The sequence below is a fragment of the Artemia sp. Qi Xiang Cuo genome, chromosome 9 (genome assembly GCF_049724085.1).
Source record: "Artemia sp. Qi Xiang Cuo chromosome 9, ASM4972408v1, whole genome shotgun sequence".
NCBI classification, from domain to species: domain Eukaryota; kingdom Metazoa; phylum Arthropoda; class Branchiopoda; order Anostraca; family Artemiidae; genus Artemia; species Artemia sp. Qi Xiang Cuo.
Genome location: NC_142802.1, coordinates 36,805,619 through 36,829,528, shown reverse-complemented (window position 1 = coordinate 36,829,528; position 23,910 = coordinate 36,805,619). Strand labels below are relative to the sequence as shown.

The 23,910-nt window shown below is 33.4% G+C and overlaps 1 protein-coding gene across 1 annotated transcript in view; it reads left to right on the top strand.

The window, feature by feature from the left end:
- LOC148948613 (glutaryl-CoA dehydrogenase, mitochondrial-like) overlaps positions 1-23,910 on the top strand; it is a 69,518-nt gene that overhangs the window by 23,047 nt on the left and 22,561 nt on the right. Inside the window, exons 7-8 of the mRNA XM_089094014.1 lie at positions 6,371-6,600; positions 19,546-19,706. Coding sequence (XP_088950140.1) covers positions 6,371-6,600; positions 19,546-19,706 — 391 coding nt within the window. The remainder of the gene's footprint in view (positions 1-6,370; positions 6,601-19,545; positions 19,707-23,910) is intronic.

The window sequence follows — 23,910 nt, the reverse complement described above, 5'->3', positions numbered from 1 at the left end:
TTTACTAGGGCTTTTAAACTCAAATTTGTAACCGTCTAAATATTTTTTTTCGACATACAGGTTTTCATTTTTACGATGTTAGCGTTTTTATTTGCATATGCTATTTATACTTATGAAAAAAAAATGGTTAAGATCTACTTTAGTTCGAGTATCAGTCTAAAGTTGTTTTTTTTCTAAAGTAACATTTTGAAGAAAAAAGAACTAGATTGAAGCATAAACTAATCCAGGTAACGGAAAAGCCATAGCATGTTTTGTGTATGTACATGGCCTAAAAATTACTGCTTGCTCTTGAGAAATAGCATGCCTAGGAAGAACTAATAAAAAAGGGAGATTGATTCAAACGAATCAGTCATGCATGCAGTCAGTGCCGGGATCTGATGAACTCTGCATTGTATATAGAATGAATTTTGTCTTTTTTCCATAAGTATTAAGAAATGGTCAATCCTAAGTTATAAAATAAGAAGAGGTCACCTGTTGTTTAAAATAAAAGGTTACTTAGTGGTTCTTGAGAATTTGTAAATTCTAAATTTTGACTAATAAACCAGCTTTACTAAGAAACCAATGATGAATTTTTAAGTGTTTCCATTTTAAGTGTCTTGACCTCGAATGCATTTCGTTAGTCCTATGCAAGGTGACATGAAGATTTTTCATCGTAAAAAATTTCGGAAGACAACCTTTCCTGGAAAATATGAAGATCTTTTCTCATAAAAAAAAACAAACTCGTTAAAATAGTAAACATTTGAGATATTAAAATTTTATTTTTTGAAGCTTCAGTGTCCAGACCAGCCTACCCGGTTAAGAAATCCTCTGACCACTCTAAAGTTGTGGTTTTATCTTCCTCCTATTCACACATTTGTATGCGCCAAGTGTTCAGGAGTTAAATTGAGTTTTGGAATACAATAAAAGCAAATGAAGAAAATGTTGTTTTTTTTCTTATTTGCTTTCATTTCAAAGTTATCCTTTAAAACTACTTTATATTGATCTCGTTCAATTTAAGACAGAAGTTACAATGGGACAACAGTGTATTAATACCATGTTAATAAAATTTTACCGACTGAGGCTTCTGCCTTTTTTACGATTGTTCAGCCTGGGATCTTCTCTCTTCATTACCGGTTCAGCTGCTTTTATAGAAGGAAATTTGCCATATGAATGAACGCTCTGACATTGAAAGCCACCATTCCACACGTAAGCAATGTATATCAAGTCTGACGCGGCAAATTTTTATGGAAGGACATAAACTGGTGCGTCATTGTGCCGAGCGTTTCAGTTTTTAACGGGGATTACGTTGAATTGTTTTTGGTGATGCAGCTTTTAATAAAAAATATAATGAAAAAGAAAAACACGAAGAACTTCCCATCGCGTAGTTTTGTTATTTTGTAACTTATTTTCTCAAGAGCCCCCATGTTGAAGGTTATGTAAAAAAAAATAACCTCTTTTACAAATCAGATCTTCATTTAATTTTTTATTTTCTCTTCTGTCGTGGGTTTTGGGTTGAATTATGGTTTATGAAATTCTCTGTTAATTGTTGCCATGATTAGCCACTGCTTATGTGAAAAACTTCACGTAACGAAATAAAACTATTTTTAATTGATCCATTTTGTATGTAGGATTGAATGGAATAACGTTAGTGGTGGACAAAAAGCTTTAGTTTTGCAATTAAATGATTCTTTGTAAAGGAATTTTTTTGTGAAAGTTAAGTTACCAGATGCAACGAACAGAACAATTTAAATATACGAAGAGTTTGTGAAGACAGTGACAAGTAGTAAAAATGAAGAACCCATGTAACAAAAAAAGAATAAGTAAAAATGAAACTAAAACAAAGCACCAAAATTAAGAGAGTTTTAGCGTCGTTATTTATTGGTTTATTTTGGTCGTTAAGGCCCATTGGTTGTTAAGGCAAACCATTCATAGGCATAGCTTAGCTTGCCACTGTCTTGAATAAGCCAATGCATTCGAGTTGATTTGTCCTTGCATGATGGATAAGCAGTTTTGTATTCGTAGTTAATTAAAAAGGGGAATAAGAAGTTCCCTTTTATGCAAAATTTGAATTTCTCTAAGATTCATTTAGAAGCTTTCATAAAAAGTTGAATGCATAAGAAAGTAATCAATTTCGCTGCTCTGTTCTTTGTACGGCAAAGAGGAAAGCCACGTGCCTACTTGCAATTTAAAAGATTTCCTAAAATAATGTTCAATTGTGTTTCCCCCGTAGGCTTCATTTATTTTTATATAGCATCTGCTCGTTTTTTGATAAATAAAAAGTCGCAAAGCCTTTGTCTGGCCCGTATGTATTATTTGATACTGAATAGAGAGGGAGGGGATAAGAGAGAAAGAGATAGGGATGAATTTAGAGACAGAGCAAGAGAGGGAAGAAGCTCGAGAGTGACAGAGAGAAACGGACATGAAATAAGAAGAGTAACAATTAGGAGAAGGAAGTAATAATATTAAATTGCTGTACACATAACTAATAGGCATGTCCTAAATATTCATAATTTGATAGTACACTTAAAATAAATTTCGTTCAGCTGTTAATGGGAAAAATAAATTTTTCCTGTATCAACTAAGCCGTAAAAATTAAAATATGTGATTGAACAGTTCTGGTACATAGAGCCGAGAGTTGCACTGGATTGTCCTGGCTAGAGGTGAAGAAATGTTTTTGTTCTAATCATGACCCGTCCCTCTTTAACGTTTGTGAAGCAAAAACTCCTCTATTTTGAACTCTCGTTGAAATTTTTCCAAAATTTTGGTTTTCATTGGAGGGGTTCTAATCAAATTCTAGGAGCGTAGTGTCCTTTACCCTGTACCTGATTGTGCTAGGTTTTGCTTATTTTAATTTAAGAATAAAGGTGAGTAGAATCTAAAATTATATAAAAAGAAGGTAGAAAGAATTCTCGTCTAATGAATATGTGAAAGAAAGAAGAAGGAAAATAATGTAAGCATAGAGAAGTTTGTATAGTTTGTATCTCTCATGAAATTTGAAGTCAATCCGAACAATATTTTCCTGGACTCAACCTCCTGGTTGAACTTCGCTGAAGTTAGGATGCTGGGACTGTTTTAAAATATTTTTAGTTTTCATGGTCGTATTTTAATGTAAATTTCTTTATGTATTTATGTTTTGCTTTGGACCTTGGACATAGGGTTGAAATATTCATACGAATATAGAACTCTACTGTCTTATGAGAAAAAAAATTCCCTATTGTTCTTCTTGTTGTTGATGTTAAACAATATTTTCTGTCTTTATAAATTTAGAATAAGTAGAATTTGGTTAAATTCCGGAGCTAAAATATTCTCGTCTGATCTGGTGATTGGGGCAATAATAATATAAAGGTCCATTTGAGTTATTAAGTAAAAAAAAAAAAAAAAAATTCTATGAAAGTAAAGAACAAATTTAAAAGTTAAAACGAGGAGACATTAGCTTATATGTTACGGTGAATGTCCGAAATCCAATTAATATCGACATTCGGTGAAACTTCGAAATTCCCTTTTCCCTGCTTGTGCTCAATTAGCTTTGCGAGTCACCGTTTACAGTCTTATACGGGCTATGATGGTAAAAGTTAAAGGTAGGTAAGGTTAGATTAGGTTAGGTTAGGTCAGGGAAAGTTTCGTTATAAATATCATAAATGGGTTAAAAACCTAACCTAAGATAACCTAACCCAACGTAACCAAACCTAATCTAACCTAACTTGTCATCATCAAACCTTGCCTTAAACAGAAAAAGTTGACTGGTAACGCTGACTAAATCCAACGAGAAAAAAAATGGTATTTCAGACATTCACGAACATTTAGGTATTTCAGAATTTCGAACATTCACGGTAACATATATACTCTATTTTTGGGGGGATGGGAGGGCCGGCAACACAGTCTTTACTTGTGACAATTTACGTTTTTATCAGGTTTGGCTTCATTTGTTGTAAAAGTCTACGCTCGCTTTATGTATTGATAACGTTTTTGTATATATTAATAGCAGTGATGTTGAGTAATAAGTTTTATTAATCATAAAAATTTGTTTTCATTAATAGTAAAAGTGCGGTGGGGATTATGATGAGAGCTCTCTATGCAAGAGTAGCCGTTAAATGATTTTCGACTTCTATTTTGTAATATATGCAATATATTTTACATGTAGATCTGTAAGAAAAAATCTCAGGAATTCTTAATCACCAAATAGGGTAAAAACATAATTCTCTTTGGGAAGTATGTATATAATGGTCTTTATATTGTACTTCTATATTGCAATGTTAGCTCCAAATATTTAAGTAGTAAACTTAAGTGATTATCGAACTTTGTTTGGGAAATACACACTTGCCATGTTTGTATTTTTTCCTCTTTTTTGCAATACAAGCCTCAGATTTGTAACCAACAAGCTCAGAAAACTAATTGAGCTTTTGGAGAAATCGTATGCAATATGTGAAGTATGTACTTAATGTCTTTTGATTTACATTAGTCACATTGTGATCTCAATGATTTAAAAGACTAGGGCTGAATAATGTAGGACAATTCCTTGCATAATCTCAGCACGATTCAAAAGAGGTAGAATATGCCTATATATATGACTTTGAGAGGAGGGTTGAGGGGGCGTGGGCAGAAGGGCCTCTTTCATGGCCATTCAATCTCACAGTTTGAAATTCCTTGCATGACTGTGATTTTCAACAAGATTTAACATTGTGAGTATATACTTAATGTGTTCTTATTTTAGAAGTTAGATTACACTATCTATCTATATATATATATATATATATATATATATATATATATATATATATATATATATTGCATGATATTTATGTATATATACATATATATATATATATATATATATATATATATATATATATATATATATATATATGTATATATATATGTATATATATATATATATATATATATATATATATATATATATATATATATATATATATATATATATATATATATATATATATAAACTCAGAAATTCTGATTAACTAATCTTTTTGGAAATCAAACACTGTTTGTGTATTGATTTTTAAAATACACTTAGTAGGAATTGTAGTAGGACCGTGTTTTTTTGCAATCTGAAACATTTAAAAATAAAACACTTTTATCACTATATACTAAAAAATCGCCGAATATCTTGGGTCAACAGAGGTACAGCCTGTCTATACCTAGAAGTGTGGGCTAGAGGAGTAGGGGAGAGAAGACACGGGCCCAGGGACATTATTTCATGTCCATCATCTGTATAATATTTATTTAGCGTTCCGATTTTGGAGATTTATGGTGCACAACTTGCCATAATAAGCAAGTTACTTTGTAATAAGCAAGCTCAGAAACCGTTAAATGCTAATTTTAATGACAGTAGAAAGATGGGGCAAGGGAGGTGGAGGGTGCCCCCAAGGGTCCCATTGTAGACTCTTCACTCGCGAATCGAACGTCTTTGTATGACTGGTATTTAAACAAGGTCTAGTATTTCTGCTTTTTATTAAAATACTTTTTTTTTTACAAATCTGTTTTAAATGCGCTATTTGGATAATTTGGCACCCTCACTCTTGAGATTGTACTTATCGTATTATCAGCGAAGGTTCGTTTTTGGGCCTGTTAATTGATCTGATTAAAAGCTGCAATTTTAGAATGTCTTTCTGATGTCTTCCGGGGCAGTGGGGACGCCCGGAGGTCAGTTGGACTTTGAAGGTGTGTCACGTTGGCCTTCTATCGGTTTTACCCTTAATGTGCAGTAGAAGTGAGCATTTGCGATTGAATGAAAGAACCCTTCTCGAAGTCATTAAGACCACCCGTCCTGTACCATAACCCTTACAAAGAAACAAAAACGAGCGAATAGACTATAATAAATGTGAGCCACGTCGGTCTTTAGTTAGGCAGCGCTATCGTGGTGCATATGAACACCGTTTTGGATTGAGATCTTTGGATGACTGTAAAAGCAGTAATCTTGTTCATCATGTCAAAATTTCGTATCTTCTACACTACCCATACAATCGATATCATATGCTGTCAGTTAATATGATTGATATCAGGGTATTAAATAACCTTGAGTATGAAAGCACGAGTCTTAAATGTTAACCCCGAACAAGCAATGTCTTTTGTTATCCGCAGATTTTGTTCTAAAATTTTGAACTTCAAACTCCTTTTGATTTAGCCTATCAACTGGTATTACTTTATTTTTTAATTCAACCAAAAACATAAAAAAAATTGTATGAGTTAATGATGGCAGTCAGATTGATTGTAGAAGGACCACTTTTGAAACTCGTTGTGTTTATTTAGAACATATTCCATAATAAAAAGACAGGTTTAAAAAAAAAAGAAGCTTAGTGTGGTTTGCCTGTGTTTCTTTTTTCATATTATAGAAAATCTTTATTATTTACTCAAAGGAAAACAATTTCAGGGTCCTTTTGGCTGTTTGAATAATGCCCGTTACGGTATCTCTTGGGGAACATTGGGTGCGGCTGAATTTTGTTTAACTACAGCTCGTCAATACACCATGGATCGAATTCAATTTGCTCGGCCCTTAGCTGCTAATCAACTAATGCAGAAGAAGATGGCGGACATGCTAACTGAAATATCACTTGCTCTTCAAGGTTGTCTCCAAGTTGGACGTCTTAAGGATCAAGGACTGTATGTTGGATTTCTTTGTCTCCTGTGGTATTGACGTAATAAATTCAATGGAGGGCATTTACCAGTTACAAATATTTTTCAAGGCAAACGTTTTTTGGTTGGGTGGTTCCTGCTAAGCTAGAACTTAGTTCTTTTTACATTCTAAGTAAAAATAATTAAATATAAAAATACTATAGCTTCTGGTTTCATTTCTTATCGGTTGAATGCTTTCTGTAAAGTTTAATTTCTCAAATCGTAAACTGTTATGAATTGTTGTAATGTAGCTGCAAACTATAGTACTGAAATACATATCTGTAAAGAAAGTTATGTTGCTTGTAATTTCACGATTTTTGGTTGGATGCTTTTTGCAAAGCTAGGATCTCAAATTAAAACATTTAATGTGGGACAATTAGTAATTGAAATTATACTTGTAATTTCATTTTGTGGGTAAGTTGGTTCTTGTAAAGTGATTTTTTTTTTTTTTTTTTTTTTTTTTTTTTTTTTTGTGCGTTTTCTGTATGATTAAAATTCTTCAGATATCCCCAGGTAACTTATTGTAATTATTATATAAAGCACTACAATTTTTATTTTGAATGGGCTGCTTTCTGCAGATCTAAAATTGAATTTTGCAATTGTGTGCATTAAAAATCAATTGGGAGAAAGCTTAAAAAAATTTATGTTGCTCGTTCTGAATTAAACTTATAGAGCGTCACTTAACTAAGACAAAAAGGAATACAAAGAAAATATATCGTCTTTTTAATCAGTTTTGAATAAATGTATTGAATGTGTGAAGGAAAGAGCAGTATAAGAAAAACAAGGACGCTTTAAAAAAACTAATTCGCATGAATCAGGATAACTTAGGAGAAAGTACAAAATAAATTTTTTAGTCGATCATTCTAAATTAAACTTATAGAGTGTCAATCAACTAAACAAAAAGAAATCGAAAGGAAAATTATCATCTTTGTAATCAGTTTTGAATTAATTTGTTGGATGTATGAAGGAAAGATCACCTTGAGGACCAAACGACGAAATCTGCGGTTAAAAGACGTGTGAAATCTGCGGTCGGAAGAAAGGTGACAGCGAGCTTCAATAATTGTGTTTTTTCACGGGTGACCGTATTGAACCTATGGTCCCATAATATCGGAAGAAGGCTTATTCATAACATCCTGCTAAGTTCCCATGAAAAATAAATTTGTATAAATCATGATAAATTAGAAGAAAATGAAGTACAACGAAAAATGTGGTTAGGAGACATGCGACAGCGAGAATCACGACAAATCACAAGTGAAAATAATGCACAACGATATATGCGGTTAGAAGACCCTATTATCTCTTTAAACGAGCAATAATTGTGTATGTAAGTATTTATTTTTCTTGAAAGCGGCTCCATCTTTTTTTTTTTGGAAAATTGGCATCCTGGGATTTTCTAGCCTAAAATAACGATAATAAAAACGATGTTGGTCACGAGATTGAAAAATTCGTTAAGAACCTTAATTTGGAAAAAATCATACTTGACATCATGTTTTAGCATATTTCTAGAGCTTACATACTTTATTTTTGTCACAGGAGTGGTTGTATCGTTTTCAGTGTCTGTGACGCAGGCAAAATTACACAAGAAACATAGCTGAGTGTAAAATACCATATGTAATAAGTCTATTGGCATAAAATGTTTTCAGCAGTTTCATAATACCTAGAGGACAAATGAATTACCTAGACCGTGAAGAACAAAGAAATCCATGGTTAGAATACCAGCGACAAGTGCAACGAGTCAAAATCAAAAGTAAAGAGCAAAAAAGAATCCTGTTAGAAGATAAGCGATAGCGAGCGTTAAGCGAGTCAAAAGCAAAAATGAAGAACAAAGAAATATGCGGTTAAAAAACATACGACAACGAGAAACAAAACGAATTAGAATGAAAGTGAAGCACATAGGAATATGTGATTAAAAGATATGCCACAACGAGAACAAATAAATATACGTTTAGACCATAAGCGGCAGCGAGAATTACAAGCGACGGCGAGAATCAAAACTTGTCAGAAAAATATTAATTTTTGAAAATTGGCATCCTAGGATTTTAGCATCCGTGGTCTTAGAACCTATTTCCGTGAGTAAGAGTGATTTTGACTACAAACCACACTAAATTTGCTCTAACGCTAAGATCCTCCTCCCCTCTTAGATGTTGAAAAATAAATGTATTTGGTGTTTTTATTGAAAATATTTTTTTTTCTGCTTTTATTTTCACAGAAAAAATTGAAAAAATTGCTCTCCTTAGATTTTGAAAAAAATATTCTTGTCATTATTTCTTGACATTATTTCTGTGAATTAATGCCATAAGTGAGTCACTAGTTTTACACTGTTTCAGCATAAATTCTTTTTTTAATGTTTGTCCCTGCTGAACAAGTTTCTATAAGATGGTCCCTACTTGAAAAGCTCATGAATATCATTGCTCAACCCTGCAAAATATATTGTAGCTTGAAGTGCCATTATAATCTGGTCGAAATTTTAATAAGCTATTCCTGTAACAGAACTTTTTTTATGCAGCCAACTGTTAGAAGTCTGCTCTCAAACAAATAAAGCTTAGTATTTTTTATAGTCGTTTAGAAGTTAAATCATAGTTTAGCACGTTTAAAGTTGCTCTAGTAGAAAAGCTCTGGAAACTGCATTTCCCTGAACTTCAAATATCTGGAATGTAATCTCGTACTATTTGTGACAGTTGTCTTAGATCAATTGATATTGTAAGGCTAATCTGTAATGAGAAGCTGATATGTTTTCGTTAAGAGCCGAAAGCAATAAACCAAAACGACAGGAAATGGATTTGGCTCACTCTTGCTACAAGAGGAAATCATTAGTTTTCAATGCACTTCGATAGCTCCTTAGTTATGTCTGCTGTTGCATAAATTATACAAAAAGAAACCTAAAATATTAACTTTTATGTACTTATTTTTTTTGAAATCTTTACAAATTTGTCCTCAAGAAAATTAATAGTATGCCAAACGACGGCTCGTGTTCTTTGTGTTAATTTCATTTTGAAGTATCAATCCCTGGTATAAAATTAGTTTTCATTGTTATTGATGCTTTTAATGACTTAACCTTGTTTGTACTCCTTATTACTCTTACTTTTAAATTGTCTTAAGGGCGGTAATGGTAGAAGTATCCCGTGACTTTGAACCATATAATACTTAACAGCTCACCTCATTTTCTATGAAAGCTATTCTTTCCCTTTGTATTGGTTGCGATTTTAAAATTGAAAATGGAAGTTAAATTTTTCTTTAGTTACTTTGGTCTTACCGCTCGCACTTTTGATCCTCTTCATGTTTTTTATCTGATACTTTTTTCTTTGTGAACGACGATTTTCAAAATCGAAAGGGAAGATCGTCTGTTTTATATTGGTTACTTTCAATTTGTATTGGTACCGCTCACGGTTTTGATTTTTCTCCTTTCTTGTTTTGATACTGTCGGTCCCAAAACGAAAGCCGAATGAAACTATGGTTTATACTTTTCCAAAAACAAGCATTTTCTTTTATGGTTTAAAAAAAAGAAAAAAAGGGCAAAAAATGGCAGTGTATAGTCCAATATTGGGAATCATGGTTGCTCTCCCATGCATCTATGCAAATACGATCAGTTGATTTTTGAAAAAAAATGGCTCATCCGCATTTTTGTTTTCGACCTTACGGCATACCTTGCAGAATAATCGGCAGTCTCCCAATTAGTGGCTAGTTTACACATTTTGAGGCCTCCATTTCGTGACCAGAATAAAATCTTCCGCTTTAGTCACCTCTTTAACTATACTGCATAACGAAATTATGTATTGCTCAATATTTTTTAGTATAAGTACAGTGTTAAAGTATTGCAGAAACCAAAGTAACTATGCTCGATTACAACATGTTATACTGGAGAATATTTTAATGTCTTGGGAAAAATCCTTTCTTAGTTACTTTAATATCTAGTAATAAATAATCCCGATTCGTAAGTGATGAAAATAAAACAATAAAAAAACTAACTCATATTGTTTGGAAAGCCTATTTTGGCAGCCGTTTCCTGTGTCTCTTATAAGTAGTTAAAAGATTAAATGCCTCGTTTTTAGAAGATTCTGACCCGCTAGTGCTAAAAAAAAACGCAAAAACTAATTCACATTTACTTCGGAAGATCTATTGTGGTAGTCCTTTCCTGTGTTTTTTTTACAAGTAGTCAAAGGATTAAACTTGAATTCTAAATTAAACCCTCGTTGTTGAATTTTCAGTTTCCAACCTGGATTTCAACGCTAGAAAAAATTTACGCTTTTTATAAGGCTCCAGTTGTATTACTGCCCGATAGGACAGGGAAATACGGGAAGGAATACTGAAGCCAGAAATGTACGAAGAAATTATGGACAAGGAAGAGGTGCTCTGCTGTTCCTGACATTGCATTTACATTCATGCAGTTCTTCTTTGAATATATCACTTCTTGATCTCTGAACACCAGAAATGAACTCGGTTGGCTATAAAGTTGGAATCCTTGAGAAAATGCACTAAACTCCGAATCAAAACACACATTGCAAAAAGAGCATGAAACAAAAATTAGTTCCTGGATTTGAAAGTCAAAAGCCCAAAAGGTGCTTTCTGGTAGAATTCAATCTTCTAGTTTCCAACACCAGGAGAACTCCAGAACTAAAAAAACAAGGCTTTAACTCTATCAATCAGCTATTCTTAATAATTTTTTATTCTTTTTTATCTGTTTTTTATCTGTCAGCCTTTAGAGTACTTCAAACCAACCTTAATGGTTTAGATAATGCCATGATTGAAAAATTGATATTGTTCTTATGCGAAGAGGTACTCTGGCAGACTCGCTCTATCAGAGGAGCATGACGGAAAGTAAAACTTGCGTATCTGCAGAAAAATGAAGGGATAGATGGATATCCTCTAAAGTTTTCCTGTAATGGTTTCTTGTTAGAGTTTCTAGGATAAAATTCATGATGGTTGATGATTCATGAGCAATTGGACCATGATACTCTGGTAATTGTTTCCACTTGCGAAAAATGATTGGATATGAAACTATTAATTGTTGTTTTTTTAATTTGTGTCATAGTTGCAAAAATAAAATATTGTTTGCAAATTTGTTAATGTTGAAATTACATTTTAAAAAATGACATCTTATTCTGCCGTAAGATAACCGGAATGTTTTGACGTGTCAAAAATGCTCTTGATGTTTTAATGTGACTATTCTGTGTACAGAGGAAACGTGCTTGGGTTTGTGCATGAGGTGTGGGGAGGGGGAAGGGAAGAAATTCTGACCGTATATTAACGAAAATCCATTTCCTTGTTTGTGAAAACTAAAAAACTTTTCTTCTTTAAAAATAAATGTGTTTCTCTATGTTTATATTTGTGCCATTATTGTGACAACCACAAAAAAAGTATTCTATGAATATTTAATTTCAAGCCAACGTGTTTTATTTTGGCTTCTATGTAAGAAGAGCATAGTTGTCGGAAGTTTTTTTTCATGTGTCGAAAAGTTAGATGTTTTTGCGACTTATATTTGAGTTGCTCAGTTTTCCTTCTTGCTTATCGTCTGGATGGGATTTAGGGCAAATAAAAATTTTGTGTATTTGATGTCTACACACATAAAAAAAATACATGTATTTAAAATATGTAACATATATACTTAGTGAACAGTACATAAGTTGTGTTTTAAACGTAATCTGTATATCAGCGGCAACGCTGTAGCGTTGCCTATAGTAAAGGCCATACGGCTCCAATGTTTTTTTATTATTTTTTTTTTTCCAGAGGCACTTCATATGGAAGGGGTCGTCGTAGAAGCTTTGAAAGGGGCTCATTCGATTGGAAATCGAGAGTTCTAGTGCCCTTTTTAATAGTCAAAAATGATTGGAGGGTAACTAGCCCCCCCCCCACACCCCTCATTCCCCCAAACACATCCAATCAAAATTTTGAGAGTTATTTTGTTCAGCGTAGTCGATTTCCAGATATAAAATACATTTTGAAGGAGGATACTCCCCCACAACCCTCAGGGCAAGGGTTTTAAGTTATGCCCTGGGAGCATGTAAGGTTTTTATAGAAGGTGTTGTCGTAGAAACTTAAAAACAGGCTCATTTAATTTGAAATTATGGGGCTTGTGCCCTTTTTAATAGTCGAAAGTGATTGGAGTGTAACTAGCCCCCCTCCCCCCCCCCCCACGCCCATCATTTCCCCAAACACATCCAATAAAAATTTTGAGATAGCCATTATGTTTAGCGTAGTTAATTTCCAAATAGAAAATATATTTTTGAGGATGAAAATCCCCCACAACCGTCAGGGCAAAGGTTTTAATTTATGCCCTGTGGGTAGACAAGGTTTTTATAGAAGGTGTTATTGTATAAATTTCAAAACAGGCTCGTTTGACTGGAAATTAAAGAGCTAGTGCCCTTTTTAATAGTGGAAAATGATTGGAGTGTAACTACCCCCCTCCCCCCCCCCCCCACGCCCAACATTTCCCCGAACACATCCAATCAAAATTTTCAGATAACCATTTTGTTCAGCGTAGTTGATTTCAAAATAGAAAATATATTTTGAGGAGGACACTCTCCCACAACCCTCAGGGCAAGGGTTTTAAGTTATGCCCTGGTGGCATGTAAGGTTTTTATAGAAGGCGTTGTCGTAGAAACTTCAAAACATGCTCATTCGATTGGAAATTAAAGGGCTAGTGCCCTTTTAATATTCGAAAGTGATTGGAGTGTAACTAGCCCCCGTTCCCCCCCCCCCCCACGCCCAACATTTCCCCAAACACATCCAATCAAAATTTTGAGATAGCCATTTTGTTCAGCGTTGTTGATTTCCTGATAGAAAATGTATTTTTGAGGAGGACAATCCCCCACAACCCTCAGGACAAGGGTTTTAAGTTATGCCCTGGGAGCATATAAGGTTTTTATGGAAAGTTTTGTCGTAGAAACTTCAAAACAGGCTCATTTGATTGGAAATTGAAAGGTCTAGTGCCCTCTTTAATAGTCGAACGTGAATGGAGAGCAACTAACCCCCCCCCCCCCCCACGCCCATCATTTCCCCAAAAACATCCAATCAAAATTTTGAGATAGTCTTTTTGTTCAGCGTAGTTGATTTCCAGATAGAAAATATGTTTTTGAGGAGGACACTCCCCCAGAACCTTAAGGGCGAGGGTTTTAAGATATGCCCTGGGGGCATATAAGGTGTTTATAGAAGGCGCTGTCGTAGAAACTTCAAAAAAGGCTCATTCGATTGGAAATTCAAAGGGCTAGTGCCCTTTTTAATAGTCGAAAATGATTGGAGGGCAACTAGCCCCCCCCCCCCCCCCCCGACCATCATTCCCCAAAACACATCCAATCAAAATTTTGAGATAGCCATTTTGTTCAACGTAGTTGATTTTCAGATAGAAAACATGTTTTTGAGGAGGACAATCCCCCACAACCCTCAGGGCAAGGGTTTTAAGTTATGCCCAGGGGGCATATAAGGTTTTTATAGAAGGTGCTGTCATAGAAACTTCAAAAAAGGCTAATTCGTATGGAATTTCAAAGGGATATTGCAATTTTGTTCATTAAAATGGTTTTGTTGGGCTACTATCCCCCCCTCCCCCATACTAATCATTTCCCCAAACGCATTCAATACTGATTTTTGAACAAACATTTTGTTCAGCGTATTTGATTTCCAGATTGAAATTATATTTTTGAGGAGGACACTTCCCCACAACCCTCAGGGCAAGGGTTTTAAGTTATGCCCTGGGGGCATATAAGGTTTTTTTTTAAAGACGTTGTCGTAGAAACTTCAAAACAGGCTAATTCGATTGGAAATTAAAGGGCTAGTGCCCTTTTTAATAGTCGAAAGTGATTGGTGGGCAACTAGTCCCCCCCCCCCCGCCCATCATTTCCCCAAACACATCCAATCAAACTTTTGAGATATCCATTTTGTTCACTGTAGTTGATTTCCAGATAGAAAATATGTTTTTGAGGAGGACACTCCCCCACAACCCTCAGGGCAAGAGTCTTAAGTTATGCCCTTGTGGCATATAAGGTTTTTATAGAAGGCATTATCGTAGAAACTTTATAACAGGTACATTCAATTTGAAATTTAAAGGGCTAGTGCCTTTTGTAATATTTAAAAGTGATTGGAGGTCAAATAGCCCCCCCCACGCGCCGCAGTTCTCTCAACACATGTCATCAAAATTTTGAGATAACAATTTTTTTCAACGTAGTTGATTTCCAGATAGAAAATATGATTTTGAGGAGGACACTCCCACACAACCCTCAGGGCAAGGGTTTTAAGTTATGCCCTTGGGGTATTTAAGGTTTTTATAGAATGCGGTGTCGTAGAAACTTCAAAAAAGGCTCATTCGATTGGAAATTCCGATGACTAGTGCCCTTTTTAATTGTCGAAAGTGATTTGAGGGCAACTAACCCCCCTTTCACGCCCACCTTTTCCCCAGACACATTCAATTAAAATTTTAAGACAGCCATTTTATTAAACGTAGTTTTAAGTTCTGGAAATTAGGTCTTTGAGGATTGCAACTCCCCCAAAGCCCTCAGGGTAAGGGTTGTAATTTAAGGATTCTCCGAATCCTTCATATTATTTCTTAGAGAAGGGATGCTCGTATAAACATTAGAGAGGGCTCATTTGATTGAAAATTGAAACTTCTTGTTCACTTTTTAAGAGTCAAAAGAGATTGAAGGGCAACTAGCCCCTTTCCCTCCTCCACGCCCTAAATGCATCAGATAAAAATTTTGAGATAGACATTTTGTTAAAATAGTTCAAAGTTCTGATAAAAAAAAAATCTGGTATCAACACAGCCCACCAGGGCCCGGTGGTAGGCGTTGTAAGCTATTCCCTGGGGCATAACTTATTAAGGGGGGTTTATAACTTATTGGAAGGGGTTTTGTAGGGGAAGAACACATAGGAAATCTATTATAATTATCCAATTATAAGGTTAAACTACATACTCTGTGATAGATGCAAAATTGCTTTGGCGCACAAATTAAGGTCAGTTCCAAACAGTCGTGATCCCCTTGTGTCAGCAAGGGAAATGGTCTAAACCCTCTTATTGGAGTTATTTTTTCAATCCATTCAATTTTGTCAATCGCTGTCCACAAGTTATGCAAGCTGTTTATTCAATATAAGGTTCTTATCAAAGAAGTAATGTTATAGACTTTGCAAAAAGCCTCATTCGATTTAAATTGATAGTTCTAGATCCGTTTTTTAAAGTCAAGGATAATCGGACAGTAAGCACCCCCCCATGCCATAAAAACTTGAAACTTTTTGCAATCAAAAACGAACAAAAATTAATTAAAAACAACTTTCCGAAAAATAAGTTTTTCAAAGAAAAGTAAAGGCCATTTTAAACTTCACCTCAGGAGATACAAATACCTGTTAAAATTCTAACTCAAAATGACCAGAAATTACTATTAAAGAATAAATGAAACCAAAAACGAATAGAAATTAAATATACAATGAAAGCAAACAAAATACAAAAAGTAATAATATAAATTAATCGAGAGAACTTAAAGAGAGCAATAATTAGATTTAATATGAAAATCAAGCTTAAAACGAAAAAAAATATTTTGCTATTAAAGTATAAATGAAACTTAAAAGGAACATAATTTAAATAAACAATCAATGCGAACAAGCATACAATATATATTAATGTAAATCAATAAATAAATCTTAAAACGACTGAAATTTAAATTAAACATGCAAATCAAGTTTGGATCGAATAAAAATAGCAGCTCACAAGAGTCTGGGTATTGCCTCTCTGCAGAAGCTTAAAACCTTCTGTGCCAGTGGCGCTTTACTGAAAATAAAACTTGATACGAACGTTTTCGTTTGTATTTAATATTGAAAATAAATATTAAAATTACAGTAAAATTTTGAACTGATGAGATTTTAGCAATTAATATCATTATGCATCAAATATTCAGTTTAATGTATTAATTCTTTTCAAGATTGGTCAAGACAAATATAGTTTCACTACAAGCAAAATTTGGATACTGCCCCCTTCTTTAACTGTAAAAACCTAAAGCCTTCTGCGTCATTGGTGCTTCACTGAAAACCAATTACTCGTATATTACAAATTTATTATTTTCCAGTTCTTACAGCATTGAAAATGAAAATAAAAAATACAGTGAAAAAAAAATCTTGAACTGATAGACCTTCCTACAATTATTATCATTATATATGTAATATTCAATTTGATTTTGTTTATGCTTTCGAAGACTGTTCAAGACTCATATAGTTTTACCATTTTTTTTAACTCTGCCATTTTTTGTAACTAATCGTGTTAGTTTGTTATGAAAACATTCTGTGGCTTCTAGGCATGTCTATTTGAGCGGAAAACCGCACCTCAAACTTTGTGGAACATGTATTTTCTTGCATGAAACACCAAAATATGATAAAATGTCAGGTTTTGGAGTGTTCCACCACTCGCAAGCAAGTGCCATTGGTATTTTTGAATCTGCATGGTCAATTTAGGGGGTGGAGGGTAGGCTAATTCTCGTAGCAGCCCCATTCCGTCGTGGTATGGTTCATATTTTCCACACCTGGCGTCCGGACTATCAAATAGTCTACTAAGCATACAACTACCCAATATCAGTATCAATAAATAAATGAAACCCAAAACGAACAAAAATTAAAATAAATATTAGAGTCAAACCCAAAACGAGCATAAATTAATGTGAGTAAGGTTCAAAACCCCTATGCTTTCTAAAAGCCAGAATGTAATTTGTACTTAAGTGAAAAAAAAATTCAAATGAGTTTACTGAAAAAAAAAATGTGCATTGTCAATTTAATATACATATGCTAATATTTATTCCCTAAAATCTTAATTAATTTTTGATTTCTTAAAGTTACAAAAGTGAAAATATTTCTAAGAATTGTTTTCAGTAAAGCGCCAATGACGCAGTAGGTTTTAGGCTTCTGCAGTGAGACGATACCCAAACTGTTGTTTGTAGTTATTTTTATTCGATTCGAACTTGACTTGCATATTCAATTTAAGTTTCACTCGTTTTAAGATTTATTTATTGATTAACATCAATATCTATTGTATGTTTGTTTGCATTGATTGTTTATTTAATTTCTGTTCGTTTTAAGGTTTCATTTATACTTTAATAACAAAGTATTTTTTTCGTTTTAAGCTTGATTTTCGTATTCAATCTGAGCGTTACTCGCTTTAAAATCTATTTATTCATTTATATTATTATTTCTTGTATATTTTTTGCTATGATTGTTTATTTAATTTCTGTTTGTTTTGGGTTTCATTTATTCTCTAATAGTAATTTTTGGTCGTTTTGAGTTTTAACAGGTATTTGTATCTGCTGAGCTTACGTTTAAAATGGCCTTTACTTTTCTTTGAAAAATTATTTTTCGGAAAGTTTTTTTTAATTAATTTAATATAAATGTGTATCTAATTCCTTAAAGTTTTATCCTCTTAGTTTTTCTCTCGTTTCGTTAATGTACATAATTTTTTTTTCTGTTTATCTGATAGCTTCTGATTAACGGGTTAACTATTTATCTTTTTTAATAAGCTAGGTGGGGAGGGGAGGGGGAAATAGATAAACGTTTTCGCTCCATTATCATCAATATTTTCTATCCGTAAACTTAATAGTGACTGTTTTATTTTCCTTAAAGAATTATGTTTTCATTTGCTTTTAATGTTTCCTAGTGTTTAGCTCCTTGCATTCGTGTCACGAACAAAATTAAGAGGCTAAATGGATGTTGACACAAGTTTTGTGAATTTCTTTTCTTGATGGAAACAAGAATGGTCTAGGACCAAAGAATAAAGGCGATAAGGCGAGCTCAGTAAATGGAGCTCTGACGCTGGTTTAGGGAATATCTTTCTAAATAAGAAAAAAAAAGATTTCTCCCGTTGTGTTGTGAAAAAAAGAGAGAAAAAGAATTAAGATATAAAAGCATACCCGAATAAAAGCGTACATTGATTTGGTCAAGTGTACAAATCAATGAATTTTTTTACATTGATATGGAGATTCAACTGCATTTTTTTTTATTGGTCACAGTCTGTTGCAGGATGGTTTGGGTTTTCTGTCTGAAAAGGCAACAATTTGCCAAAAAGCTTTAAAAAAAACATTACGAAGATTTTGTAGGTGCAAGAAAAATATTACTACATTTTCGAATCTAGCATACAAAATTGTGCTAAAAAAAAATTCCTGAATAAGAAATGTTCTTTTTAATCTATAAACACCAAAATTAAACTTACTTAAACTTTTTCGCGGGACCAATGGTCTTCGTAGCGCAGGTACCAATTTCCGGATTTTCTGCCTTCGGACTGGAGTACGATGCATGGTTGGGGCAAGTCATCCGACGCTTCCCCTGTTTTCCCCCCAAATTTTTCCAGGTACTAATTTAGAGTTGGGTCTACTCTGGCTGAGCTCTCAGGGTCACGCCATTGACCCCCATTCCAAACAAAATAACCAGCGATTTCAAGATTTCAAGTCTGGCGCGCTAAGGAAATAGTCTAGCTAAATAGGTAAAAAACTGTTTCCAACTTATAATTATGATAGACCGCCTCATTAAAATGTTGATTGCTCGGAATATTGTTTAGTGACATTTGTTTATTTCACTCAGCACTGTAGTGTATGGAACAGTTGAAGAAATAGACACGGTCCTTTACTTTTTGGCTGGTGGGAATTTAAATAATAAATGCAAAAGGTTGTCAAATAAAATGCTGCTAGTTATGAACAATTTAATTTCTGTTCAGTATGTACGTAAAGTAGAGCGATTAAGTTAGCTCACACATGCCCTCACGAGCGACAAGGACTATGTCCATAAATATTACTACTAAATAGCCAATGGGTGAGACACCCTTGACGTGGATTGATAGATTGCATGATATTAAAAACTCCTCAACTATATCACATCAAAATTGACTGATACGAGGTACGAGGTTTGAACACCCGCCCAACAACCAATTCTGGACTTGAAAGTGATAATTAAGCCCCATTTAATATCTATTATGTTTTATTTCAGAGCTACTCCAGAAATGATATCCCTGTTGAAGCGTAATTCTTGCGGAAAAGCTCTGGATATTGCCCGTACTGCTCGGGACATGCTTGGAGGGAACGGAATTTCCGATGAATATCATGTTATTAGACATGTCATGAATTTGGAAGCAGTTAATACTTATGAAGGTAAGCTCATTCTGTTGCTACTAACATGTATTAGTAAAATATTCTCAGCCAAATGACAAATACAAAGAGATTTGTAGGTCTTAATAATGGGGATCTGTAGGGGGGAGTGTCTGTCCCTAACTCTTCCCGAATGCTGAAAAATCCTGGTTATCTTGTTTCATTTTTTGGTAATTTTCATGACGAGTATTCTTGGAAGGTAAATTAAAAGAAAGTACATGCAATAAAACAGAAATATATGCTAAGTATATATATATGCCTGTATATATGCTAAGAGATTAGAAGAAGCACAAATTAATTAGTCTGTAACAGTATAAAAAGAACCGAAAGGGAGGGAGAGAAAGAAACAGATTTTTAGTGCAACACTATATAAAGGACGGAGAGAGAGAGGGTGGAGTAGAGGGAGAGGAGGGAGGGAGGAGAAGTTAAACCATTAATATCTTGATGTACTTCTCACCACCACCATTCTAGCAGAAGAGTAGGCATGTTTGACCCTGAGTTTAAGTGGAAAGTTAGGCTTGTTGTGCCTTCTTTAAATAGAAAACAAGCAGTGATTCTTAATCTTCATTATTTGAGGCATGAGGTTGTTAAAAGCATTTTAGTAGCTTTCAGATAAATGGACCCGCATTCAGTTGGAATGTGGTAGGAGGGCAGCTACATCCAACATAATGTTAATCACGGAACTTCAGTCTATTAACCTCCACAGCTCAGGCAATAGTCGGCTTTAAAATTTCGTTGTTCAGGGATGTCTTTTCTACTTACTCACGAGGATTGACTTGTAAGCGAGAATCGTTAAGCCTGTTCTTCTGAGGCTACATGCTCTGGCTAACTGGATTACCTTTTATTCGTTTCTATATTTTAGAGTAAAGAAATTTGTCTTCGTGCAATTTTTACACAACGGTCATAAATAACAAGGCAATGCAATGACATATTTTTCTTAATTATAAGTAGTGTTTTTGTTTCAATCGATTTGATGCAATGCAACAATGTGATAGGTTTTATGTTACCAATATATAAAACTTATTACCATCTTATTAACTTATTATTAAATAATTATTAAATATTATTAAATATTATTAAATATTATAAAACTTATTATTAAATAATAATAAGTTATGGTACCAAATAATAAAACATTAGCTTCTGTATATGATGCTTTTTTGGAACTAAAGCGTATTTTGAAACTATCTATAAGAAATATATCGTATGTGTTTCTTTTTTTATTTATTTTTGAACGAACTCTTCTTGAGGCATATCATTCAATTTTGTTTGTGTTTTTTTTTGGGGGGGGGGGTGAAAATTATGGCATTGAATTCATGGCAAAAAAAAAATCAAAATGTTGCTCCCACGGAACTCTCGACGGCGAAGCAGACAGAAGTCGCAGCAATATTTGAACCTTCCTTTCCTTGTGTGTTTTGTTACAGCTTTAGTGAATTTGCTAGCAAGGTGCTTGGCAAATTTCCCAGGAAGGAGTAGCCTCAGAGCAGTTGAACCTCTGCTAGTGATGGTGGACCTCTTGTTATCTAGTTTCTGTTTGTTCTAATTTTAAGTTGATCACTCATTTTAATTTTAGTTTTTCTAGTTTATTTGTTTATAGTAATTCCTGTTTGTTTTAAGTTCCTCCTGTTACGTTACTTTATTTATGCTTGTTTTAGGCATTATTTTTCGCTCTTTTCTTTAGGCTTTTGTGGGGAAAAAAGAGACGATTGAAAATCAATTTTTAGTAGAAAAATGCATTACACGCTACGACGAAAAAGCCATTAGTAAAATATTGGCTAAGGGAGAGGGCAGTTGGGCCCTTCCTTCCTCGTCTATCTTCTAATGGCATAACTCCACTGATAGGAATGTCACAGTAATGTGGAGAGGGGGCTGGTTGATTTGGGAGAAAATCTCTGTGTTTTTTTTATCTTTTTTAAATAATGTACTCTGAGAAGTGTCAAAATTAAAACTAGGGTATAAGGTTGAAGCAGAGGAACTATTTGGCTTGTTGTTTTTTTTTTCAATTTACACATTGAAGTTATATCCATGCAAATTAGTGCGATTATAAAATCTTCCCTAGTGATGCATGACGTTATGATGAAATCGTCCATTTTTAAACACGGTTTTCTTGTCGTTTTTCAGACTTCTCGAAAAGAAAATTAAATTGATTTTGTTTGTGCCAAAAAATATGTAAACAAACTGATTGAAACATGATAAAGTGGAAATTTAAAGCTTTTATGAATTTCATTCTTTTTATCAGTAAAGCCAGTGAAGTATTTTTTTTTATGAACTATTCTGATTCTGGGTCATTCTTTTCATTATCACTTTCTTTAGTTAGCAATAAAATCAAACACGATAACGTGGTGCAAGAGAAGTCAGGGATATGAAGTGGAAGTATGATAATTCTGTCTCCATTAGAATCGTTCCCATTTTTCACAGAATAAATTGTAAATATTACTCTAAATCAGATAATCCATATATGAAGACGCAATTAAAAAGATTAGAAAGTTTGTTGATAAATGAGGTAGAAACGAATGTATTTGTTCTTATTTTGAAATTATTATGCCTGTGGATGAAATTGCTTTTACTAGCGCTTCTATCACTGGTAATATACCTATGTTTACTGTTACTACTGAGATTGCAAATTAATTTCCTAGAAATAACAAGTCATTTATGGTTTTTAATTTTGGCTGACCTTTTTTCGCTATTTCGTAGAATAAATTTTTAGCGTCTTATAGCTTTTTCTTATCATTGTTTTTGCTTCAATTCATATTTCAAGTAATTTCTAAAGTAGATATTTTCCTTCTGGTTTAATATCATATCTTTGAAGATCCGTAAATTCTCCTGAGAATAAATTGCTGTTTTCTGTTTCCTTTGAATTGGAGCGTTGAAAATTGTTTGCGTTGTGTCTCAATGTTGCCCGACAAAGGAAACATTTACAGAAAATATTTAAACCTTTGTTTAGTATTATTTTAAAATCTTCATCCACAAAACAGGTTTTTCAAAGAAAAGTAAAGAGCTCCATCTAATCAAAAATGAGCAGAAATAAAGTCAAATAATCTTGCAAGTGTAAAACTACCACAAATCACCATCAATCAATAAATGAAACCCAAAGCGAACAGCAATTACAATAAATAACCTAGTAAAGCTCAAAACGAGCAAAAATTAACATGAGTAGGGTTGACACCCCCCCGATGCCTTCTCAACACCAGAACATAATTTGCACTTTACTGAAAATAAAATGCATAAAAAGTATTTTAACTTTTTTTAGTTTAATAAATAAAAAATTATTAAGACTTTCAGGAATAAATACCAGTATATATGTATGAAACTGGCGTTCCACGATCATTTGTTTTTTTTTTTGCTTTCGAAGTTTATATGACCACCCTTTTCCAATAGAACTTTATATGCCCCAGAGGCATAATTTACAACCCTTGACATGAGGGCTGTGGGCGTGCTGTCATCTTCAAAGACATAATTACTTGACCTTTCAAGTACGCTGAGCAAAATGGCTATCTAAAAATTTTAATTGGATGTGTTTGTTGAAATAACGGGCATGGAGGGGGGGGGAGTTGTTGTCCAGGGCACTAGAACTTGCAATTTCCAATGAAATGAGCCCCTTTCCAAGTTTCTACGACAACTTCTATACGAAGTGCCCTGGTCTGAAACATATATATATATATATATATATATATATATATATATATATATATATATATATATATATATATATATATATATATATATATATATATATATATATATATATATATATATATATATATATATATATATATATATATATATATATATATATATATATATATATATATATATATATATATATATATATATATATATATATATATATATATATATATATATATATATATATATATATATATATATATATATATATATATATATATATATATATAATACATTTTGCCCACATCGGTCTGTTCTTAGACAGCGCTATTGCGCTGCCTTTGATTTAGTCCACCCTCTAACTACTAAAACAGCTATGCAGCCAGACTGGACTGAGAAAATCACAATATGGCTACATTAATTCAAAAGAGATCATGTAATATACTGTTTGAAAATGAAAATTGTAGCTCACCCTCCCTCAAACTCAGTATAATGTATCGATTGGTCAGATTTCTTTCCTGGATCTTTTTTGATTAAGTCTCTGTTACTCTTAAAATGTTTTATGTCTTCATTTCTCAGT